Source organism: Drosophila santomea, chromosome 2R (genome assembly GCF_016746245.2).
Source record: "Drosophila santomea strain STO CAGO 1482 chromosome 2R, Prin_Dsan_1.1, whole genome shotgun sequence".
Classification (NCBI taxonomy): Eukaryota; Metazoa; Arthropoda; class Insecta; order Diptera; family Drosophilidae; genus Drosophila; species Drosophila santomea.
Genome location: NC_053017.2, coordinates 7,613,891 through 7,634,583, shown reverse-complemented (window position 1 = coordinate 7,634,583; position 20,693 = coordinate 7,613,891). Strand labels below are relative to the sequence as shown.

At 41.4% G+C, this 20,693-nt stretch overlaps 1 protein-coding gene across 8 annotated transcripts in view; it reads right to left on the bottom strand.

Annotated features, from left to right (window-relative positions):
• Positions 1-20,693, bottom strand: part of LOC120446767 (tyrosine-protein phosphatase Lar) — a 118,004-nt gene that overhangs the window by 74,110 nt on the left and 23,201 nt on the right. For all 8 annotated transcript variants that reach the window (XM_039627905.2, XM_039627906.2, XM_039627910.2 and 5 more), the window contains exon 3: positions 19,412-19,677. In XM_039627905.2, the coding sequence (XP_039483839.1) occupies positions 19,412-19,508 (97 nt within the window). In that variant the 5' untranslated portion in view covers positions 19,509-19,677. The remainder of the gene's footprint in view (positions 1-19,411; positions 19,678-20,693) is intronic.

Below are 20,693 nucleotides of genomic sequence, written 5' to 3'. Positions count from 1 at the left end.
AGGATGATGAGTGTTCATGTGGTTGATGATATCTGCATGTGCGGGTGGAAACGCTTGAGCGGTAGCTACGCACAACTTTCACAATTAGAAAATTAAAAGTACACAGGGAAGAATTTTGAGTGCACAAGTATAATTAATGTTGAAAATATTCCTCAATACATAAAAGTATAGATCAATTGTAATCAATTACTCATAAGTGCTTAAAAGTATGCCGTGATACATTTACTACTACCAAATATAGTGCTCCTAAACAGCTTTGTCTCCGTTTGAGCGTTTTAAAAAAGGATTTACGCTTACTTACAAGTTTCTTTGTCGCCTGCACACATGTTTCACCCGAAACAGAAAGTTCAAGTATTCCAGTGCCATAATTAATTATATCGTTCCGCGAATAACACCGAGGAAGTACAAAAGTACAAAAGCCTCTTAGTGCTTTGTTCAAGTGTACCAGCTCCGATAAACACACTCAAACACAATGGCCAACAATTTGTTGCGTTCTGCAGTCTTACTTGGCAAGCTGTTGGCAATTTTAACCACCGCCACGAGGATCTCTTCATTTCCACAGTCGCCAAAACAGAAACAGAAACAGAAACCCAAACCCAAACCAAAACCGAGACCAAAAACCAAAACCCAAACTGCGAAGCCTCCAATGGGAGCCACGTTGAGTGCTAAATGGTGGGAATTGTCCTCAGCGCCCTGCCCTCCCCTCCAGCAGCACACAGGCATATTAAAATATTTAATTACCATGTAAACTTACGACTTTTGTTTTTGTTATTGTTTTAATTGTGACAACAACTGTCATAATAATGAATATGATGATGTTTGCCACGCGGCAAGTCCCCAATACTCCCCATTTCCCCTCTCCTGCCCCCCAAAAATGCACAACGCATGGCGAACATGATACGGAATTGCGTAAGCGGCTGGGAGTATTGCGCGTGGGGGAGCAGGATGAAAAAGGACGAGGACATAGCAAAGCTTTATTACATTTCGCGCGCGTGTATCTGTGTGTGTGCGGGTGATTCATGGCACATATGTCCCGGTGGTTGATGGTGTAGGAAGAAGTGAGCTTTGGCGGTTTTCTAAGAATTGTCTGCCGCCTTTCAACACATTGAGTTGTTTGCTCTGCGTACGCGCTCCATAGTCTCGGCTCCTCGCATTTTCCCATCCCGAGCGCCGCCTTGCATGTTATTTGAATTTTAATTGCAAACTTTTGTTGCATACTTTTGGCGTGGATTTATTTTATGGTCGAAGCTGTGCTTGGCTCCTCCTTACTTCCTCGCCTCCGACCGTCTGTTTAATTAAAAATGCTTTGCGGTCTCCCCTGCTCGCTGCCACCAATTTTTTCCCTCTGGCAGTGCATTTTCATTGTTCTGGCCAGGTGTTTCCGGGAAAATAAAGGCAAAATGTCACGCGAATGATACCTCTTCAAATGGTTATCATCTACGTGGAAAGTACCTATTAAACCAGCTCTTAAATTGATTCAAAGTTAGCATGCACTATCTTAGTGCGGAATTAAATTAATTTGTAAAAAATATGTTTGGAAAATCTAAAAGTTAAGATTTTACCAGACTTTCTCTCAATCTGGTAGGTTAAGCTTAAGATTAGTTTTATTCTGAGCAGCATTCGAAATATTTTCCAAGTTCGCAAAAGAAGACAGTTTTCCCCTGGCCACAGCTACCTTGTTGTACCCTCTAATTACAGCTATTAGAACTGAACGGTGCCCATTTTGTTTGCTCAGTGGAACTAATTAGTTTGCCTTCTCCTGCTTATTGACTGACCCCCATCCCGTGCCAGACTCTGTTTTCAGGGCCAGTTCGAGGATGAGATTTTTCAATTGACATTGTCAATGGCGGGATGCTTTCTGCAAGGATGCCTTGGTACAAGGGGCACAATTTTTTTCGTAGGTCTGCTCTTTAGTATGCGGCACACAATGCACATAAAACATTAATAAAGCTTGTTGTCCTTTTCGGATGGCTGCGTGTCCGTGCCTTCCCATCTCGAGCGAGCCCTTGTCATTACCAGGACACGGCCCTCGTCCTTTCCCGGCTCCCCCTCGTCCCTTTATCCCATCGTAAGCATATGCTTAGCATAAATTCGAAGAACTCTGTTTTGGTATGCAAGTGATGCTGGGCTGATGATACTTGAAGGAACTGCCGCAGACAACTTTGATTTGGGCCAGTGCTTAAAGCGTGGCGTGGCTTAATTAAAAAAAATTCTAAAACCAAACACTGCTTTTAAAGTTTGACGTTTTCCTTATTTTCTATTCTATTTTCCTATTTTCCAGCCAATTATTAACGGGCAGTTCACTTGGCCATGGTTCATACAACATAATTCAGTCATATAAAATTTGTCTAGCGTAAAATTAGAAATGCTGCAGGAAACGGGAGTAACAAGGACGCGACAGACGCTGCGTAATTAAAATGGGAAAAAATCATGGCACACATTTCAGGGGCCGCCATTGATATGCTGATGAGACTGAAAATCGTCCTTCCACGCGAGGAACCGAGAACAGGAGAAACTGGGGTGTCTGACATTGAAGTGACTGCCTTCAAAATAGTGGGTGAGCAGCATGTGCGTTGCCGCGGCAGGAAGCGCCGGATTTTGTATGGATGTCTGGGTGTGCGCCTGTTTACATAAAAATTTAAAGCGAAAACTCAGTGATTTTTATGCTTATAAACAGCGAAATTGAAAATGCCGCCTGGCTTCAGATTCCCCTCGAAGGGAAAGGAAACACAATATTTGTTCGGATTAAGTCCCACACACACACTGGCATAATGCAGATGAAAAGTTTTTGAATTTAAAACGGATTCTCTTCTCTGCAAAAACCATGAATTCTTAGTATGAACCGCATGTTTATTGTTCTCTCGGCCTGCATTAATTGTAACTAGTTTCAAAATTATCCGATTTTATAGTAAATTTTATTGACATGTCGTTATAGTTTCGTTGAGCTTTTGTATGTTAATATACCTAAAACCCTTGTTTTTGGCACACTGTGCACCTTCATTTGGTGTCGTCAAATCAACACACACAAGTGTGAGTCTTAGCGTGTGTGCGAAAGTTGATTTTCAATCGAAGAAGCAGTCAACGGCCCTCTTTTCCGGCATACTTCTACCCCTCCAGAAATGGAACCCCAAAAACCCTCTTGGAAAAAACTTATTTGCCAAGTTTTGCGGTTTTTGAGGTTGACATGTTGCCGTTTATGTGACCCAAAGAAGTGAGCAGCTGCTCGACAGCCATCGCTGATTATGATGAGACCGAGACAGGCCGTTCGGAAAATCCCTTTTCGTTACAAATTTGTGCCAAGCTGTCGAAACTTTATTTAAAATGGGTATACCTCCTGCCCCTATCGTCCCGTCCCGACCCGTCCATTCTGTTTCACTTCCGGCGGAAGGGGGTTGGCGATCGAGTGCTAGATGTGAAAGAAAAATAATCGTACCCTTTGGCTAGATTTGCATTTCCTGTCAGGTAATTACCCGGTGATAGAGGCAGGCTCCCTCGCCATTCAACAAAACGAGCCGTTGACTGGGCCCGTCATCAATTTCTAGCACCGTTCTAATTAAAGATAGGCATCAAACATGCAAACTGCTGAACTGAATGGCAGGCAGCGGAACTACGGACAACGAACTCGAAAGGATTCCATATATGCACATTGTACAAGTGAATGTGTATGCATATGTACATACATATGAGGTTGTGGGCATATGAGTGGCGAAGTCGAGTGCGCTTTGTAATTGATTTGCTGGCACTTTGTTGTTTGCCAAAGGTCGGTCACAGGGGGCGGGAAAGCTGCGGGTGGAATTTAATAAATATGAAAACATCAAATTATTTCAAATGCCTAAACTATCTTGTCTGGCGGTCGGTCCATCTGTCTGCGCGTCTGGCTGACTGACAAACGCCCGCCAAGCACGGAAAATATGCTTTCCCAGGCGTGGAAAGGGGACTGGGATGGAGTTCTATGACGGTGGTGGCCTCCTGACTTTTGCATAATTCTGCAATTTCTCCACAACAAATCGCAGTTGATTGTTTTTGTGTGTGTTCTTTTTTCCCTCTGTTAGTACATACATAACTGCAGCCGGCAAAACTGCCTTAAAATATGCAACGAAACTTTGCTCAAAGCATAAAATAAACTCGGAGCAATTCCACTTCTGCCGCCCAAAAGGGTAAAGGGAGGGACATGGCCGGGAGATTGGGAGTCCGAATGGGAAATGATTCGGGAGGGGGAGGTGGTAAGGGGTAAGAGAAAATAGGAAATCACTGTTTGCGAAAAACAAGCGCTGAAAATAAAGCTCACCAACACACTCGCATTAAACTGAAGCGGAAATGCAAGGCATTCTTATGCATATCCTCTAAACAACTGCACACAAGCGCACACTCACACACACACACACAGACAGAGCGAGAGAGAGAAAGAAAGGGTGCAGGAAGAAAGAAGCAGCCGGGAACTGTGGAGCTAACTCGTTTGGGGAATTGCTGCTGCTTCCTCTGCTGCCACTGCAAAAGGAATTTTTCATACGCAAATTAAATCTACTTCAAGTCTTCAGCTATGTGCGCCTCCCCGACTCACCGCCCCTGCGCCCCCGTCGACCACGCCCATTTCCACGATGCAGTCGGCGAGATTTGCAAATATTCATTACATAATAAACTAAATAAAATGTGAGAATCCTGCTCAGCTCCGAGATTTCCTGAAGGCAAGCACGGCAGACTCAGTGTGTGCACCACTAGCCGAGGTAAGTTAACAATCGGAGGCTTCATCTGGTGTGAGAATTTGGTTACGACTTGTAGCCTTTAAATTTTAAAAGGCTCTTCAGTTTAATTTTAATTTAGGTTTAGGTAAATTTTAAAGAAAATAAAATGAAAACAGTTTCCTAGTGTGGTAATCTTTTCATTCAAACCGCAGATCATTCCTGTGATTCTGTATTTTAAATATACGTGAGAGTGACAAAATACCAAATCTTACCAAATTTATATAACAAGAGGGAACGCTATAGTCGAGTTCCCCGACTATCAGCTTCCCGTTACTCAGCAAGTGGAAGTGCGAACAAGAAATTTTGGAATTTTTTTTTAGAAATAGGGAACAAAAAAACTATGTCTCTGGAAGCTGCATGCTTAATCTGAATATTCTTGCTTTTATAGTTCCTGAGATCGAGGCGTTCATACGGGCACGGCCAGATCGACACGGCTATTGATCCTGATCAAGAATATATGTACATATATACTTTATATGGTCGGAAACGCTTTTTTCTGCTTGTTGCATACTTCTCAAGGAATCTAGTATACCCTTTTACTGTACGAGTAACGGGTATAAAAACAAAATAGAAAGATAAATCATGCAAAAATATACAATACTAAAGAAGAAGTAATAATTATTTGGTAGCATCCGTTACCTTGGCAATCAAAGTTATTAAACCAAAACCGGGGCAACAAATCAAATTGTACATCCCATCCCAAATTGGCGGCAATTGGAAGGCCACCGGATAGAATGTTTCTGACTGGTGAAGTATATGAGGCAAATCAATGACACGTAATAGCTGTAATTAAACGCACATTTCTGGGGCGCTATGTTCGAAATTTTTGGTTCGTAGAAGACCGACCATCGGCACGGGGAGACCATTGCCATGTGTGTTGGCCAAGGGTCATAAACTGGTCTACCCCTCATAAACACCAGACCATTTCCTTCCTTCCCGCCCCGTGGGCTGGAGGAGGAATTCCTGTGCGGTTCCGGTGGCTCAACACCACGTGCTGCGCCTTGTGCCAGATATAATTGAAGGCTAGTGAACTTGTTGTATGATCTATGACTGTACTTAGATTAGACCACCTCACGTTGTTTTCTTCGCTCATATGGCCCTCAAAAATACATAGATATATAATATTTACACGTAGTATAAATTATACTCTCACTTGGTTGGCAAAAGTAGGAGCCATTTATATCGAATGCCCCTTTGCAAAAGCTTGGTTACAATTCGTTTACCACAACAACTCTTTTAGTGCCACATTGCAAACTGAGCTCCAACCACTGTGTCGAAAAGCAACTGAGGAGCTAGCCTCTCGTCGGTTAACCCCTCACCCCTTAACCCCTCTGTGTTCCAACAACAATTCGTAATCATATTGTATTTATACGGTTTATATATGGCGCATAATTACCTGGCTTCTCTCCGCTTTTTTACAGCGCTTTAACATGTAAATTCGATTCGAGTGGACTTCCATCCAAAGCACACACCAACCCACCCACACACACCTTAATTAAATTTCTAATTATTGTAATTAACCACATTAATATGACCTCATGCGCACCCTAATTTGCCGAAACTCCAGGCGAAAACAAAAACTCGGAGCGGCCGTAACCCAGACCGAATCCGTATCCCGATCCTCCGAGTCTTGCGGGATATAAAATTGTGTAGAAAATTGTCGGTAAACACATTTTTACAGTTTATTTGGGGAGGGGACGCGTGGAAAAGCGACGCGACTTGTATATTTGTGGGCCGGCTGGATGTGGTTTTCGGACCAGCCCGTTCAGGCCGTACTTCCCTTCTATTATATGGCTGTATGGCCATGGCTGTGTGTATAGGAGTATGTGTGTATATTGCGGAATACGAGGCGGCAACAATGCTGTTCCAATGGTTTCGGTCTTAATGAGGTCATGTGTGGCGACCACGACCACGACCACGACAACGACAACGACTAAGGACGACGGCAGTGGTGATTATGATGGCATGAAATTAACATTTAATTTGAGTTGAAGCCACCTAGCGGGAAATGGCTTTTGGCTAATTTATACCGCCGACGCGGCACCGTCTCCATTCTGAATGTGCCATCATTAGAGGGCCAAAGTTTGCGGTTCTGCAGCCCACGCTGGATTCCATTGGACAATGGCATCTAATTTATGTTTGTCTTAGCAGATGCTGTCCGCCATCTCCATCTCCAGCTTCTTTCCAATTCCAGTCCCAATCCCCACCAGCTTCAACACTTTTGAAGGCAACAAGTTGGATGTTGGATGCTGGATGTTCGGGGAATAAGAAGACCCAGGCCAACCAGTTAAAAACTTTTTCCTTTTCCCGCAAAAGTTTTCCTGTCTGCGTTTAAGCGCTGCGAAAAATGGAAAGTTTACGGCTCAAAGACAAATTTTTGTGCGGTGCCAGGCGAAAACTTTATTCACGGCTTATCAATGCTTTCGCATTGATCAGCTAAATTTTATTGAAAACAGGCGAATGGAAATGGAAACGCAGCTACCTGTCGTTTTCCCCACTACTTGGTTATTCATCTCTAAATATTCGCTGCATTATTTATTAATGAGGCTAAGCAGCATCTAACATTTCAAAGCTTTCTCCTCGCCTGCGGATAAATGGAAACCGGAACCACAACAGGGGCAAAAAGAAATAATAAGAGCGGAAAAAGGCAAAAATGTGAGCGCATTAAATATTAATTCCCATTTCGTAACTGATAAGAGCTAAAGTTGCTTCTCGGAAAGGATGGCCAAAAGGTCAGCGGCGAATAGAGCTTTCAATTAGCTGCGCCAAAGAAGCATTATAAATAGCGCAGAAAGGGTTAAAATTTTGGGGAAAAGGCTTAGCGAGCGCATAAATCAGATGGGATAGTTTGAAATATTATACTGGAGTTCAGGGTTGAAAAGTTCTAGTGCTTTTCCTCCGCCCATGAAAGTTTTTTATTTATGGAGGAATATGTTTAAGCTGGAATTTATAAAAATTTATAAAGATCTTGTAGTATATTACCCCTACAAGCCTGCTTCAGGTTCTGTTCTAAAGGGGTAAATAATAACTCCATTGGATGTCCCAAATCGAAAACAGATTTCATTTGATTTTTTGTCGGACCTATTGCTGCCTGTTAGGTCATCCAATTGAAACGCCCTACACTTGTCTCTTGACCCAAGAAACACTTCATTTTGGTGCTTTCAAACAACAAAAACCCGTAAAGGACTGAAGTTAATTTTTGGTTCCCTTATCCTATCAAAGTTGGTAGCAAAAGAAACGACATACAAATTCCGTGAACAAAATGAAATGTCAACAGTAAATTTACCTTCCAGTTTTCCCTTTTTCCCCTATTGTTGTTGCTTGGCCTTTGATTATTTTCCTTTCTAATGCGGCGAAAGCTCATTTTTCTTATTTTGAAACGAAATTTCTGTTAATGGGATTTACAAAACGAAATGTCTACACAGATTCTCTGTGTGGGTCGTCTGCTTTTTTTTTTTCGGGACATTTTTTTTCGGGTCATTGACGTAGTGTGTAAAATGGCGCATAAATATGTTGAAAATGGACTTGAGAATTTATTTACATAAAAGGGATTTAGCAAATAAGGCAGAGAAAGGGGAATCGGCCTTGGTGATTTGTTGTTTGCTTATTCGTTTCTTTTGTTATTTTAAGCTGGTGAACGATCCGATTTTCCGAGAAGTTACCAGGCGACAGACGATGACGATGAGGATGATGGGTAAAATATTGAGGCAGTTTATTGGATTTATTTTGTTATACAATGGTCAATGATCACAAGTTGAGGGAAATACTTTGATTTTGAAATTTTGCACGTTTCGCTTACCGAAAAATGCAGAAGTTCATTTTAGAAAGTACAAAAAAGATGGGAAATGAAGAAAAGCGAAGCCAAGTTGTTCGAACTGAGAATGGGAAGTTGTCGCGCTCAAAGCAGCAAATCCCTTCATCCGATTTAAGTAAATGCAAACAAAATAAGTAAATAGCAAGAAGCAACACTTCGTCTCCATTGCCTTGTAGCTTTTGTTGGTTCCTCCTGTTCCCTGCACGAAAAGGGGGAAAAGGGCGGAATGGGCGAAATGGTCGGAATGGGGAAAAAGGAGCTTATGGAGGCCGCCGTGGATCCGGCTCCATCTCCGTGCACATCTCATCTTTCCCAGCACTTGGATGAGAGCTTGTTAAAACTTTAAGTCCGTTTTACTTAACGTGGCTACATTTTAGCTGACAGTTGTAACTGCTTCTGTTGCTTTGATTTCTTGTCGGCCCCTCGGCGTTTTCCATTCACCATGTTTCTGCACTTGCTGTTGTCTCCCGGTATCTAAGCTGTTAGTTTTTTTTAGGCGCTGTGGATGAACCCTTTAACTATTTAGCATATTAGCCTCAAGATCTTTATCATCCCACTGTCGTGTGTTTTGCCATCGACAACGCCTTTAATTGACTTCCATTGTAGCCCTTCTCTCTCTTAATCGTTCTTGGTCTCGCCATTTTCTTTTTTTCCCCTTTTTTCTTTCTCCCATGACAAGCCTTGTAATTAGTCATCTCGGTTTGAGCCACTTTTTGCTATTGACACTTGGCCAAAAGCAACGATGCCTTTTAAGTTCGCTGCTATCGCGCTTGTGCTTTGCTTTTTAATTGAAAGCAGAGTCCTTTGCGGAGTCTTGATTAGGTTTATTAATGCGACAAGCTTCTTATGAACATGAACTCGGGCCCAGTTCAGAAATGTTCCAGCAAGTTGGGAATAATGAGCGCACATAGGGGGTAAACGATGAATTTATGAAACAGGACGCTTTAGGACTGCAATAAGTCATTTTAGTTGTACAAAAAACGGTAGTTTCAATCGTTTAAACTTAGGAAACATATGTCAAATTTAATGAGACAAATAAATTAACAAATATCATTAAGTCTTCCTTGAAAAATGCCTACATTGTTTTGCTTTCCGGCACTTTAAAGAGGCATTCCCCTTAATAGCCGAAATCTGGCATTCATTTATGACGCATACCTTTCAGCAACGAAGAAGTAAGTCACAAATTCTAAACATAGTTGGCGTTGCACTCGGAGTTGCGAACTCTTTAAAATTGTTGGCTGGCGAAAGTCGAAACCAATTCACTCGTTCAACCATCTTTCGCAGAATGTGCGCATATTTGCCTACCTCGGCATAATTTGAAATTAGTGCACTCAATGGCTATGGTTTCTCTACTTTTCCTACATTTTCGGCCTGTATATTTACATAGGACGATGGGTTTTAGGGATTGAGGGGTCGTATGGTGAAAAGCTGGGCCTACCTCACCAGCTGCTTCAGCTAAAAATGCAAAAGTGCTTACGCTGGCCAGCAATTTCGTTGGGTTGTTGGTGGGGCTGAAGGGCGGTGTTGGTTGCTCATGGTGGCTCGTGGTGGGTGATGGTGGCTACCAAAAAAGCCAGCATCAATTTCTGCAACTGCAGCTCGGGAAATTCCAACAAAAACGGAGGAAAGCGGTGGCCGCCATGGCCTATCGCAGGAAAATGCAACGATGAGCGCCATTTTGGGCTTCATGGCTTTAAAGTTTCGCTGCATAAGCTAAGGCGTTGGCACTGCTGGAATATGAAAAATGTCCTCTAATGCTTTGACATTTCGCTACTTCCTCGTTCTCCTCTGCGTTTTGCCACCCGCCCAGTGTGTCTGTCTCGTGTCGCCAGCGAAATGCCCCTGAAACGGCAAGGGCGTAAAATTGCCGTAACATGACAGCGAACAACTTGGCCAAAAGGTAACTCAAAACGCGCTGCAAACACGCACCCCTCCTCCACACACCCACCCACCCACCCACCCATCCACCCAACACGCCAGCAAGCCACGCCATTTTGGCCAGAATACCCGAGTACTCTGCTCCGCTTGTTAGCGTTGAGTTAGAGGACCACCTCCCACACCTACCCCACACTCACATATATGTATATATGTATATATATATCCGCCGTATATATACTCCAAGATGTAGAGCTTTATCAGTGCGTTATAGTAGAAAGTTTTCCATAATGTGTGGGAAAACTGCGCAAAAAATATTACAAAAGGATAAGACAAAACTGTCAGCCATTCAAATTTCTTTGGTTTCTTTTTATGATTTTCTAATACCAGAAACACATATTTGGCACGATGTATTAGATGTATAGCGTGCAGTTCTTGATAATACAATGTCTATCTTTTTCTCATAAATAATAAATGAACACCCACAATTGTATTATATTCACTTTAATATTCAATTTTCATTGGTAAATATTTCTACTAGTTACGCTTAATAAATGTCTGACTGCCGTTCAACATTTTATTATATATTGAGTTTATGATTACACAAGCTTCAAAGCTTCCGTACGTTTACTACGAAATTCTTAGAATTCAATTAAATTTTTCAGCCTAACATATAGTATTTGCTGCATATCGTTTTATAAATTCCACTAAGAAATTACATTTCCCATGACCGAATATTTTTCAATTCAATTTCCGTAGCCTGTTTCACAAAATGTCTAATTGTCAACCAATATTTTGGGAAAATTCCTGTCCCGAGTGTATTGCAAATTCGGCTTCCTGGCTTCTAGGAGCAAATATTTTCCTTTTCCCGTGCGGCTTTCCTGCTTTATTTTTCCCTCTTGTCTACATTATTTATGCATTTTACTCTCGGCTGCTGCTGCTGGCTTTTAATAGTTCTGCATGTGTGCTGCGTGTGTTTACCACATTGAAAAGTTTTCTTTGCAAAGTGCTTGGTACATACAAGCGCGCAAATATGCCAAAAAATATGCTACACAAAAATCGCTCAAGTGCAAAGTTTTAACAATTGAAAACTTCGCATGGCTGGCGTATTGTGAAAAAATACTTCAAAATAAAAAGAAGAAAACTTAGAGGCGCTTCTCCCCTAAGTAGTTAACTCAAAGTGTATGGAGTGTCAAAGCGGAAGATTGAGGTGAGAGAAAAGTGGTCGGAGATTTTGTCTGAAATCGAGCAGACTTGAAAATCAGTTAAAGTTTAGCCTTTCCCTGAAATACATCATTAATCATAATCATTACATTGGCAATGTGAATCTGCATAAAAGCAGACATTTTCCTTACACTCAAGCGATATATTCAGCCTTTAGCAGAGTTGGTTTTTTAAATTTCTGGCAATCCCTATTAAGATTTAAGGTCCTGCAGTGGAGAAAAGCACAGAAAAACGCATAAGGGAAAGCGGAATGAAGGAAAATGCCACTAAAAACAAACTATGCAAGCTTTTTTATGTGCTCTGCAAGTGGCCGAGAAAGAGGTAAGTCCTTTAGTGATTTCTTTTCTTTGCTTCCATTCTTTGCCACTCGCCTCTTTGAGCCACCTTGCCAGAGCAATGAGGTGTGAAGATGAACAGTCGCAATTGTCTAACGGCTTTGTTGTAGCTGCAGTTGAATGCACACATACCCTCGACCAGGGGCGCACCCAAAAGGGGATTTAGTAGATGGGGTGGGATAGCAAAGCAAAATCTATTTTGTTCCTTCCTTTGATATAAATAATCGTGTAAAATATTCGCGTTTCAAAACATAAAACAAAATGTAAACAATATAAAGTGTTGTTAGGGTTTTTAACTTGATAGTTATTAAATTATGCATTATGCATATTATTATTATATTATTATTATATTATTATTATGCATTTTTATCGATAGCCTTATGATATTAAACAATAATTTCCTAGACTGATGGCTTTTATCATATTACATTTCGCTTTGAATACGCCCCACTCCCGAGGGGATTCCCCAATCCGACTGCGAATACCCCTGGAATGCATATATCCCAGCTACGCACCTGACAGCAGGACATCTTCTTGCCTTGACTGGGTATTTTTGTAGCGCCGCCTCTTCAGTGCTCTCTCTCTCAATTTTTTTTCTGTTTTTTCTTCTTGTGACTGTGTGTGCGTAGAACAAATATCCCACTAAGGCGAAAGCAAATCAAATGTAAAGCCCGGTGTAGGAAAGTGTCAGTTGGTGTGTGCTTTGTGGTCGCTCCCATACACCCATCCATCCTACAATCCTGCCAGCCAACCGTCCTGGCATCCAAAACCATCCCAGGAACACCCATCTGAACCCCTGGCATGCTCGACTTGACTACACCTTTTGTGGAAATCCAACAATGTCAACTATGCAACACAAAAGCGACAATGCTGTTGCTTTGTCTGACCAAAAGAGATCGAAAGTGTGGCAAGGTGGTTCTGGCGCCCTTGTTGCTGCCGCTTTTATGTGCCACGCAAAAATAGCTTACTTTTACCCCAACATTGTCCGCTTTCTCTGCTTTTCGGTATAATTTGTTTTCTTGGTCTTTCGTGCACACAATTTGCATTGGAGGCTTGCCCTCCTCCTTTTATTTAACCGTTTGCAACTTAAAGCCACGCAGAAATAATGACATTAAAATGCACATTACATTAAACCAAAAAACCAAAGGAAAAACCAAAAACAGAAAACAGAAGGAAAACAAAATTCTAGATTTTCCAGCGCGTGCCGGTTTAACCCCTTGGCGTGTGCCCCATAAAAAAGCCCAAGTTAAACCAAACCAAGCCCCAAAAATGAAACGAACAACATGCAAATCAGCAGCTAGCAAACAGCGCCGGCAACAATAACAGCCATAACTACAACTACTTCAGTTTTACGAGCTCCAAAACCCTCCCCGCAGGACCTCCACCCTCTACCCCCTACCCCCCATTGACAATTATTAGACCGACCACGCCCCTTGTCGTGCTCATAAATTTTGTAATTATTCCCCTGCGTGCGGAAAGAAAGTCCGAAAAAACAACACAAAATTGAGGAAAATACACGCATGTCTAGGCCAAATATGGAAAAAAGCGGAGAGATGAGTTAAGATTGCCACCGGAACGATTGTTTGCCTAAAACTGTGCTACCAATTCTCTTTAAGGGCTGTGAGTCGCAAATTTAATTTAATTACCTGGCTATAGCACACTCAATTTCCGTAGGGAAAGGTAGAGCTTAAGTGTGTGTAGAGAATATTGTATAATATGATAGTTAAAACTGTTTCTTAAATTCTTTTTGGATGACATCAGGGTCTTTATGTAAGAACCATACTTAGAAAACAAAACCCAATATATTGTTCGGCTGTGGGGCATTTTTATACCCGTTACTCGTAGAGTAAAAGGGTATACTAGATTCGTTGAAAAGTATGTAACAGGCAGAAGGAAGCGTTTCCGACCATATAAAGTATATATATTCTTGATCAGGATCAATAGCCGTGTCGATCTGGCCATGTCCGTCTGTCCGTCCGTCTGTCTGTCCGTCTGTCCGTCTGTCCGTCTGTCCGTCTGTCCGTCCGTCCGTCTGTCCGTCTGTCTGTCTGTCCGTCCGTATGAACGCTGAGATCTCAGGAACTACAAGAGCTAGAAAGTTTAGATTAGGCATACAGACTCCAGAGACATAGACGCAGCGCAAGTTTGTCGATTCATGTTGCCACGCCCAATATAACGCCCACAAACCGCCCAAAACTGCCACGCCCACACTTTTGAAAAATGTTTTGATATTTTTTCATTTTTGTATTGGTCTTGTAAATTCCTATCGATTTGCCAAAAAACTTTTTGCCACGCCCACTCTAACGCGCACAAACCGCCAAAAACTGTCAGTGTTGAAACTCTTTTGCCACGCCCACTCTAACGCCCACAAACCGCCCGAAGCTGCCACGTCCACACTTTTGAAAAATGTTTAGATATTTTTTCATTTTTGTATTAGTCTTGTAAATTTCTATCGATTTGCCAAAAAAACTTTTTGCCACGCCCACTCTAACGCGCACAAACCGCCAAAAACTGTCAGTGTTGAAACTCTCCTTCGCACTTCTACTAGCTGAGTAACGGGTATCAGATAGTCGGGGATCTCGACTATAGCGTTCTCTCTTGTTTCATTTTTGTATTAGTCTTGTAAATTTCTATCGCTTTGCCAAAAAACTTTCTGCCACGCCCACTATAACGCCTACAATCCGCCAAAAACTGTGTTTAAGACTCTCCTTCTCCCTTCCACTAGCTGAGTAACGGGTATCAGATAGTCGGGGAACTCGACTATGTTCTCTCTTGTTCTACCTCGACTTTAGTTAAACAAAAATGTGGCCTACCGTAATATATCCATAATTTAAAATTAAATGACTGTAATTATTATATTATTATAAGTTTTGATCGAAAATTGTTTTCTTTCGCCGCGCTCAACACCCCACAAATTATGCCTTGAATATTTTATTTGGTCGCCTAAAACTCCATAAGCGCTTAACTAGCTTCGATTCACTTAATAAAATTTTTCAAAAATACTAATTAAATTTCAACAAGACCACAGTCTTCTTCAGAAGCCAAGACAAAGTCGAAACATGAGAGCGAACAGAAAAAATAGTACGGTTTTATAAATTTTAACTTAAAAGGCTTGCGAGAGACTCTGTTCCGCAGTGCAGCCATAAACATTAATTAAAAGTTTTGACCCTTTTTGCCATTGCTCAGGGGCTCATCAGCTGCAATATTCATGCGCAGCCAGCACACTCACAACTACAATAAAATGCACTCAAATTGTTGCTGTGGGAGTATAGGAGAAAGGCAGGCCGAGAAAGTCCAGTTAGCCCGGCGAAAAAAGGGCCAAAACCGCGGCCTCAGTGGCCTTATTTGCACGTAGTGCCAACAAAAATTACGAGCTAAGCACTTTTCTCCCAGGGCAAACACACTTACTCACATTCGCAGTCTTCAATCTCCGCAAATGCGGCCCGCACTCACATGACTCATGAATCATTTAGCTCACACTCGGCCGGCCAAACTTTTATTTTCGCCATTTACATGAGCAGTGTTCGCGCAAAATGTTCAGTTTTTCGCCTGCCGCTTCCATAATTTACTTTTTTGCCGTTTTTTGTGGCTTGTCGAAAATATGACTGGGACATATGGGCAAACAATTGTCATCGTGTTGTGAGTGTAACTATCTGTATAAGTATTCATGGCCGTGGCTGCTGTGACACACTTTCCAGCGCCGTCAGCCAGGAAACCAGTGAAAACAAATGGAATTCGCCGAAAACACACCGATTCACCCAGACCAGTCAACTGGGGGTTCAGCCAAGCATTAAATTAACATTTTTTCTAATTAAAGTGGCCAGCGGAAGTGGTAAAATACCACAATTGTCCGTGGAACACTTAAAAGCAAAGAGCATTGCATTCGTAGAAAATAATGCTTCAAGGACCTAAAAACAGGCAATTTGGCAAAGGGAATCCAATGTTGCATAAGTCTAACTTTATTTAATTACAAATTGTTAATTGATTTTCGAATAAAATAGTAAAGAAAATTATATAAGTTTTTATATAGTTATATTTGATTTTCTTTAGGAATTGCCATCAACATGCCAACAGTGGTTTTTCTTTCAGCATTGATACATTTTGGCCGTTTGCCAAAAACACATTTAGGGCCTTTAATAGGCCGTAATTAGCCAGAAGATATAAACGGTCATTTTCAATTGTCAGCAACGGCCGCAGATAAATGTTGATTTATCTCAAACCGTCAGTCTCCACTCGCATTAATGTGTTGACATTTTGGGGTGGCAATCCCCTTGTCTTTGCCCCAAAACATATAAATAAAAAACTAACAGCGTTTTGGGGAAAATAGGGAAAGAAGGCGGAGGCCTCGTTGTAATGAAAAGTAATAATATTAAATTAACAGAACTCTGGTGAATTGTTGCCGCTTGGCCGGAGACAACCTTTGGGAAATGGGAAATGTGGAACGGTGAATGGTGAATGGTGAATGGTCCGAACCAAAACATTTCGGGAATCCCCCTTCAAAGGTCCACACTATTTTTCGCTAGGCCGCAAGAAACATCTTATTTATGGCCTCGTTTCTCGTAAAAATTTGTTATTTAGATTTATGGCGCTTTGCTCTTTGTTGTTGCCAACATTTATTTATCTTTCTTTCATTACGATGTTCTCGGTTATTTTTTGCTTTCTTGTAGCCCACACTAAGTGGGAGGTGGGTCCTCCACTCATTTGGGCACTGAAATTTTAGAGCCACTTTAGCTGGTCACTTGTCCGTCGACTAGCAGCGCGAAAAAGTGTGATAAATGTCCGGTCATTATTACTCTTGAAGAACTCAGATATATGCGAATCCTGAAATGTTTGCTAATATAATGATATGCGGCGTTGCAAGTTACACACGCGTTTGTGTTGCCCATTTGTCCAAGTAAAATAAAATGTCCAAATAAACAAATGATGAGCGTTCTCAGAGCTAGAAATGATAATCTTCATATCTTAGAATTTACGCTGCCAAGCAATTTGTAACTGATAATATAAAAAGAAATGTTTAAATTAGATGCCTAATACAATTTTTTTTTAAAGGATTCTTGTAACTTTAGTGTTAAGCTGTAGGGTAATATTACATATCGCTGAGCGCAAAGACGACTTCTGTAAAAGTAGAAACATATATTCATTGGAAAAGTTTGGAATTGATTTGTGATCGCCTGCCCTGAAATTTTCCCAGCCAGCCGATTACTCTCGCGTCTACTGTTTAATTACCTTTCGCTTGGCAAACTCCATCAAGCCGAAAGTTATCAATTTCGGATTACTTTTCCCCACAAGAGCAAACACAGGCGCAAAATCGACTTTAACCATATTTCATCCAGACACTTTTCCGCCCTCGCGTAGTTCAACTTGCGGGTTTTCGGCGAAGGATGAGGTAAAACTTTTGCTATATGTTAATTATGGTTCCGGCATTTATTTGCGGCTTAATATGGGCTACACTCCTATATGGGTGTACGCATATATAGTTTAGTGCCGGGCGCCTTTAGTTTAGGGAGCGATTTTCCCAGGCCTTCTGACATTTGCTGTTCCACATTCCCGTGTATTATTTTTTTTTGGCCGCTCTCGCTGTCTAAACGAAAACTTTTCAAATTATCGTAGCATCAACTTTTTGCTCCTCCATCTTTTTTGCCACTGATGGGTGGAATGAAAGGAAAGGAAAGGAAAGCAAGAGATTGGAGCATTGGCGCCCGGAGTTGCGCAAATTAATTAAAACTTGTTGCAAAAAACCAAAGCAAAATGAGTTCCCTTTGCGTGAAATATATTTCGAAGCTGGACACAGTTGAGTTAAGTCGGCAATTGTTGAGCGGGGCTTTTGTGTCATAATTTCCAACAAACGACAAATTAGCTGGTCGAAAGTGGGTGGTCCTTCGAGCCGGGCTGGTGTGGTGGCAGCAAAAAAGGCCGGAAGGGACGAGATACGGCCCAAAAACCATTTACATGGCAAACAGCAAACAGTTTTGCATATGTTTTTAGATACTTTCCCCTGCAATGCTGCTGCTGCCGCTGCTGTCCAACAGTTTGTCGGTCTGTCAACGCCCGAAGAGCTTCGGCAGAGAAGCAAAACCAAAAAAAAAAAAAATGGAGGACATTGAGGGGGGGTAAAAAAAAACAGCAGCAAGCCGCAACCCGCAACGAGTTGTACAAACATTTCACGCGGCAAAGTGCCGCATAAATTTCAATTTAATGCCACATACACAAAAAGAGGTGCGACAAACTGCAAACTGCAAACTGCAGGCTAACCAGGCAAAAGCGGCAAGTACAGCAAAAGCATCAGCCACCCGGTAAGGACAACAAATAAAAAGGCAACAAAACCCGGCCAAATACATCAGGATGTGCAGTGTTTGTGCTGCCTGTTTTTCTGACTCTCCCAGTGCCCCTGCAGCTTGTTTATCGCTCCTCGTACCGCCCGGACACCCCACCCATCTACCATATACCGTAGTCTCTGGGGTTCCCCGAAAACCCCTCAAAATGAAATGAAGCGCCTATGAAAAGTAAGTGCCACGGCGAGTGGATTGCGCCAGGAGGTATAAGTCAGACTCGACACTTCCACTTCCACTTGCACAAAAGGCCTTGTCGCAAAATATGAGCCACATTTGACTGCAATTCTGCAAATGTCAACACTTTGATTGTTATTTGTTTCTCCTTTCTCTGAGGTGACGAAAACGGTTTCCAGTTGGGCGGACTGGGTTGGATGGAATTGGTAATTGAATGCGAAATGTATGAAATGTATGCAGAGCCAAAAGAAATGCAATTTTATGAGCACTAATTAGCAGGAATGCTAATCTAATTCGATTCTTTAAGAATGTGAGGTTCAGGTACTTTTCACTCAAACATTTTGGGGCCTTTCTAGTTGCAATAACTAGCTGTTACAATAACTTACTTCTGAAAACGTGTAGTCTCAAGAGTAATGAGCTAGCTGCAAAAACTTCCACTATAATTTAAAAGTTATAAATTGTTACTTTGTTCTTATTTATTAATATTTGAATAAGCTACTAATCAGTGGGTTTATGCTATAGGAATATTGGCTGGAGCATCGACATCCTACCCCATTTATGCTAATTAAAAATGTTTTAGTTGCTTATGCAACTTTCCGCTGGCTAATTTGAGCTTCAATTGATTAAAATTCTTTTCTTTAATTTTCAAATGCTTGCGCCGCATAAGCGTTATGCTCCTTTAAGTTAATTTTAGCACTTGGGCCCCTCCAACTTTGGCTAAAATCCAAGTAAACTCAACTCCACTTGAAAGTTGAGCTCGCTGGCAAGAATGTTCGAAATTAAGAGCGCAACTTAACGTAAACTTATGCTAACTTGCGTGAAAAGTGGCGGCGTAGTATGGCAAAAAAGAAGTCCATTAAATGACTTCTAAGCATATTATACGCGGTTCTATTCGAGTTCTAGCCTAATACTTACGGGCTGCATCCACGATTTCGGGGGTCCAGGTGAGCAAGGACAACACTAATAGGCTGAGAGCTGCAATTGGACTGGCTGCTGTCATCTGCAGACCCATTATTTCGCTATCAAGGGGATTTCGACAGTTGGTAACAACAACAACAACAATGGGGTTTTTAATAATTGTAAATGCTCTTTTTTTTTATTTACACACAGGCTGTGTCACTGTCAGACTTACTCGTTGGCTGACGGACTCACTCACTCGCCAAATGGCACTTAAGCTTTTGCTGCAGGTGCCAATTGAAAATTCAAAGTCGATAGGAAAAACCAACGTCAACAGTTGTTGCAAGTGGGGTTTTCGGTACAGTGTAGGGTTTGTGTGTATTTTGTGTGTCAGGAGTGCGTGTGTTTGGTGATTATTGTTGATTTAATGTTGGTTTATAGTCGTAGATATAACGTGAGTGTTTCAATCGTTCGTTAAATACATTTTCGAAAGCCGAAAATCATCGGATATTACAAGATGTGTTAGCAAATGCGATGTCATCATCATTATTAGCATGGCAGCAACATGTCGTATGCGTTATAAATATTTGCAGTTGTTGTCGTCACGTCGCATTCATTTGGAGAAGGTGTTGTCGTTGCATATAACACAAATTGATTGTTGTCGACATAATCGGAATTTGAGAGTCGCAGTTCCAATCGCAAGGTTTATTGCAGTCGTCGTTTCATCGATATATGGTTACCATGTGGAGGGAAGCTGTTGTTACTTATCTGACCAGAATACATTTACCTGAATAAGTCTGAACCTAATACTTAAAGAACTCTTATGTTTACTTCATTTAAATATATCTAAAATATAATCTGAGATATGCAGTTCATTCTTTGTCTTATTGATTTATATATATTTTTGCTGTGATTCAGTTCTGTGTGCCGTTCGGTATTTGATATTCCTGCAAAAAAGGATACACATAAGAAGGAAGCAAGAGGAAAAAACAATTGTTAAGGATAAAAGTCAGTCGACCTGGCTTATATTGTCAGAGACCTTTGTGTGTGGTTTTGTGGCCGAGGGGAGAAGTGAAAATTCGTTGGTCTCGTTTAGCTAGCAAAATTCAACAATAAATACGTTTTTAACATACACTCCCGCCCCAAACAAAGGCAATTCAAATGGAAAGCTATTTAGGTGATTTAAAATTTAAAAATTGTCTAGGGAATACTAAAAAATGTCCGAATAAACAGGCTTTGCAAATTATTTTTGATTGGAATTTCGTGTCTGCAAATAAACAATTTATCTAAAAATAAACAA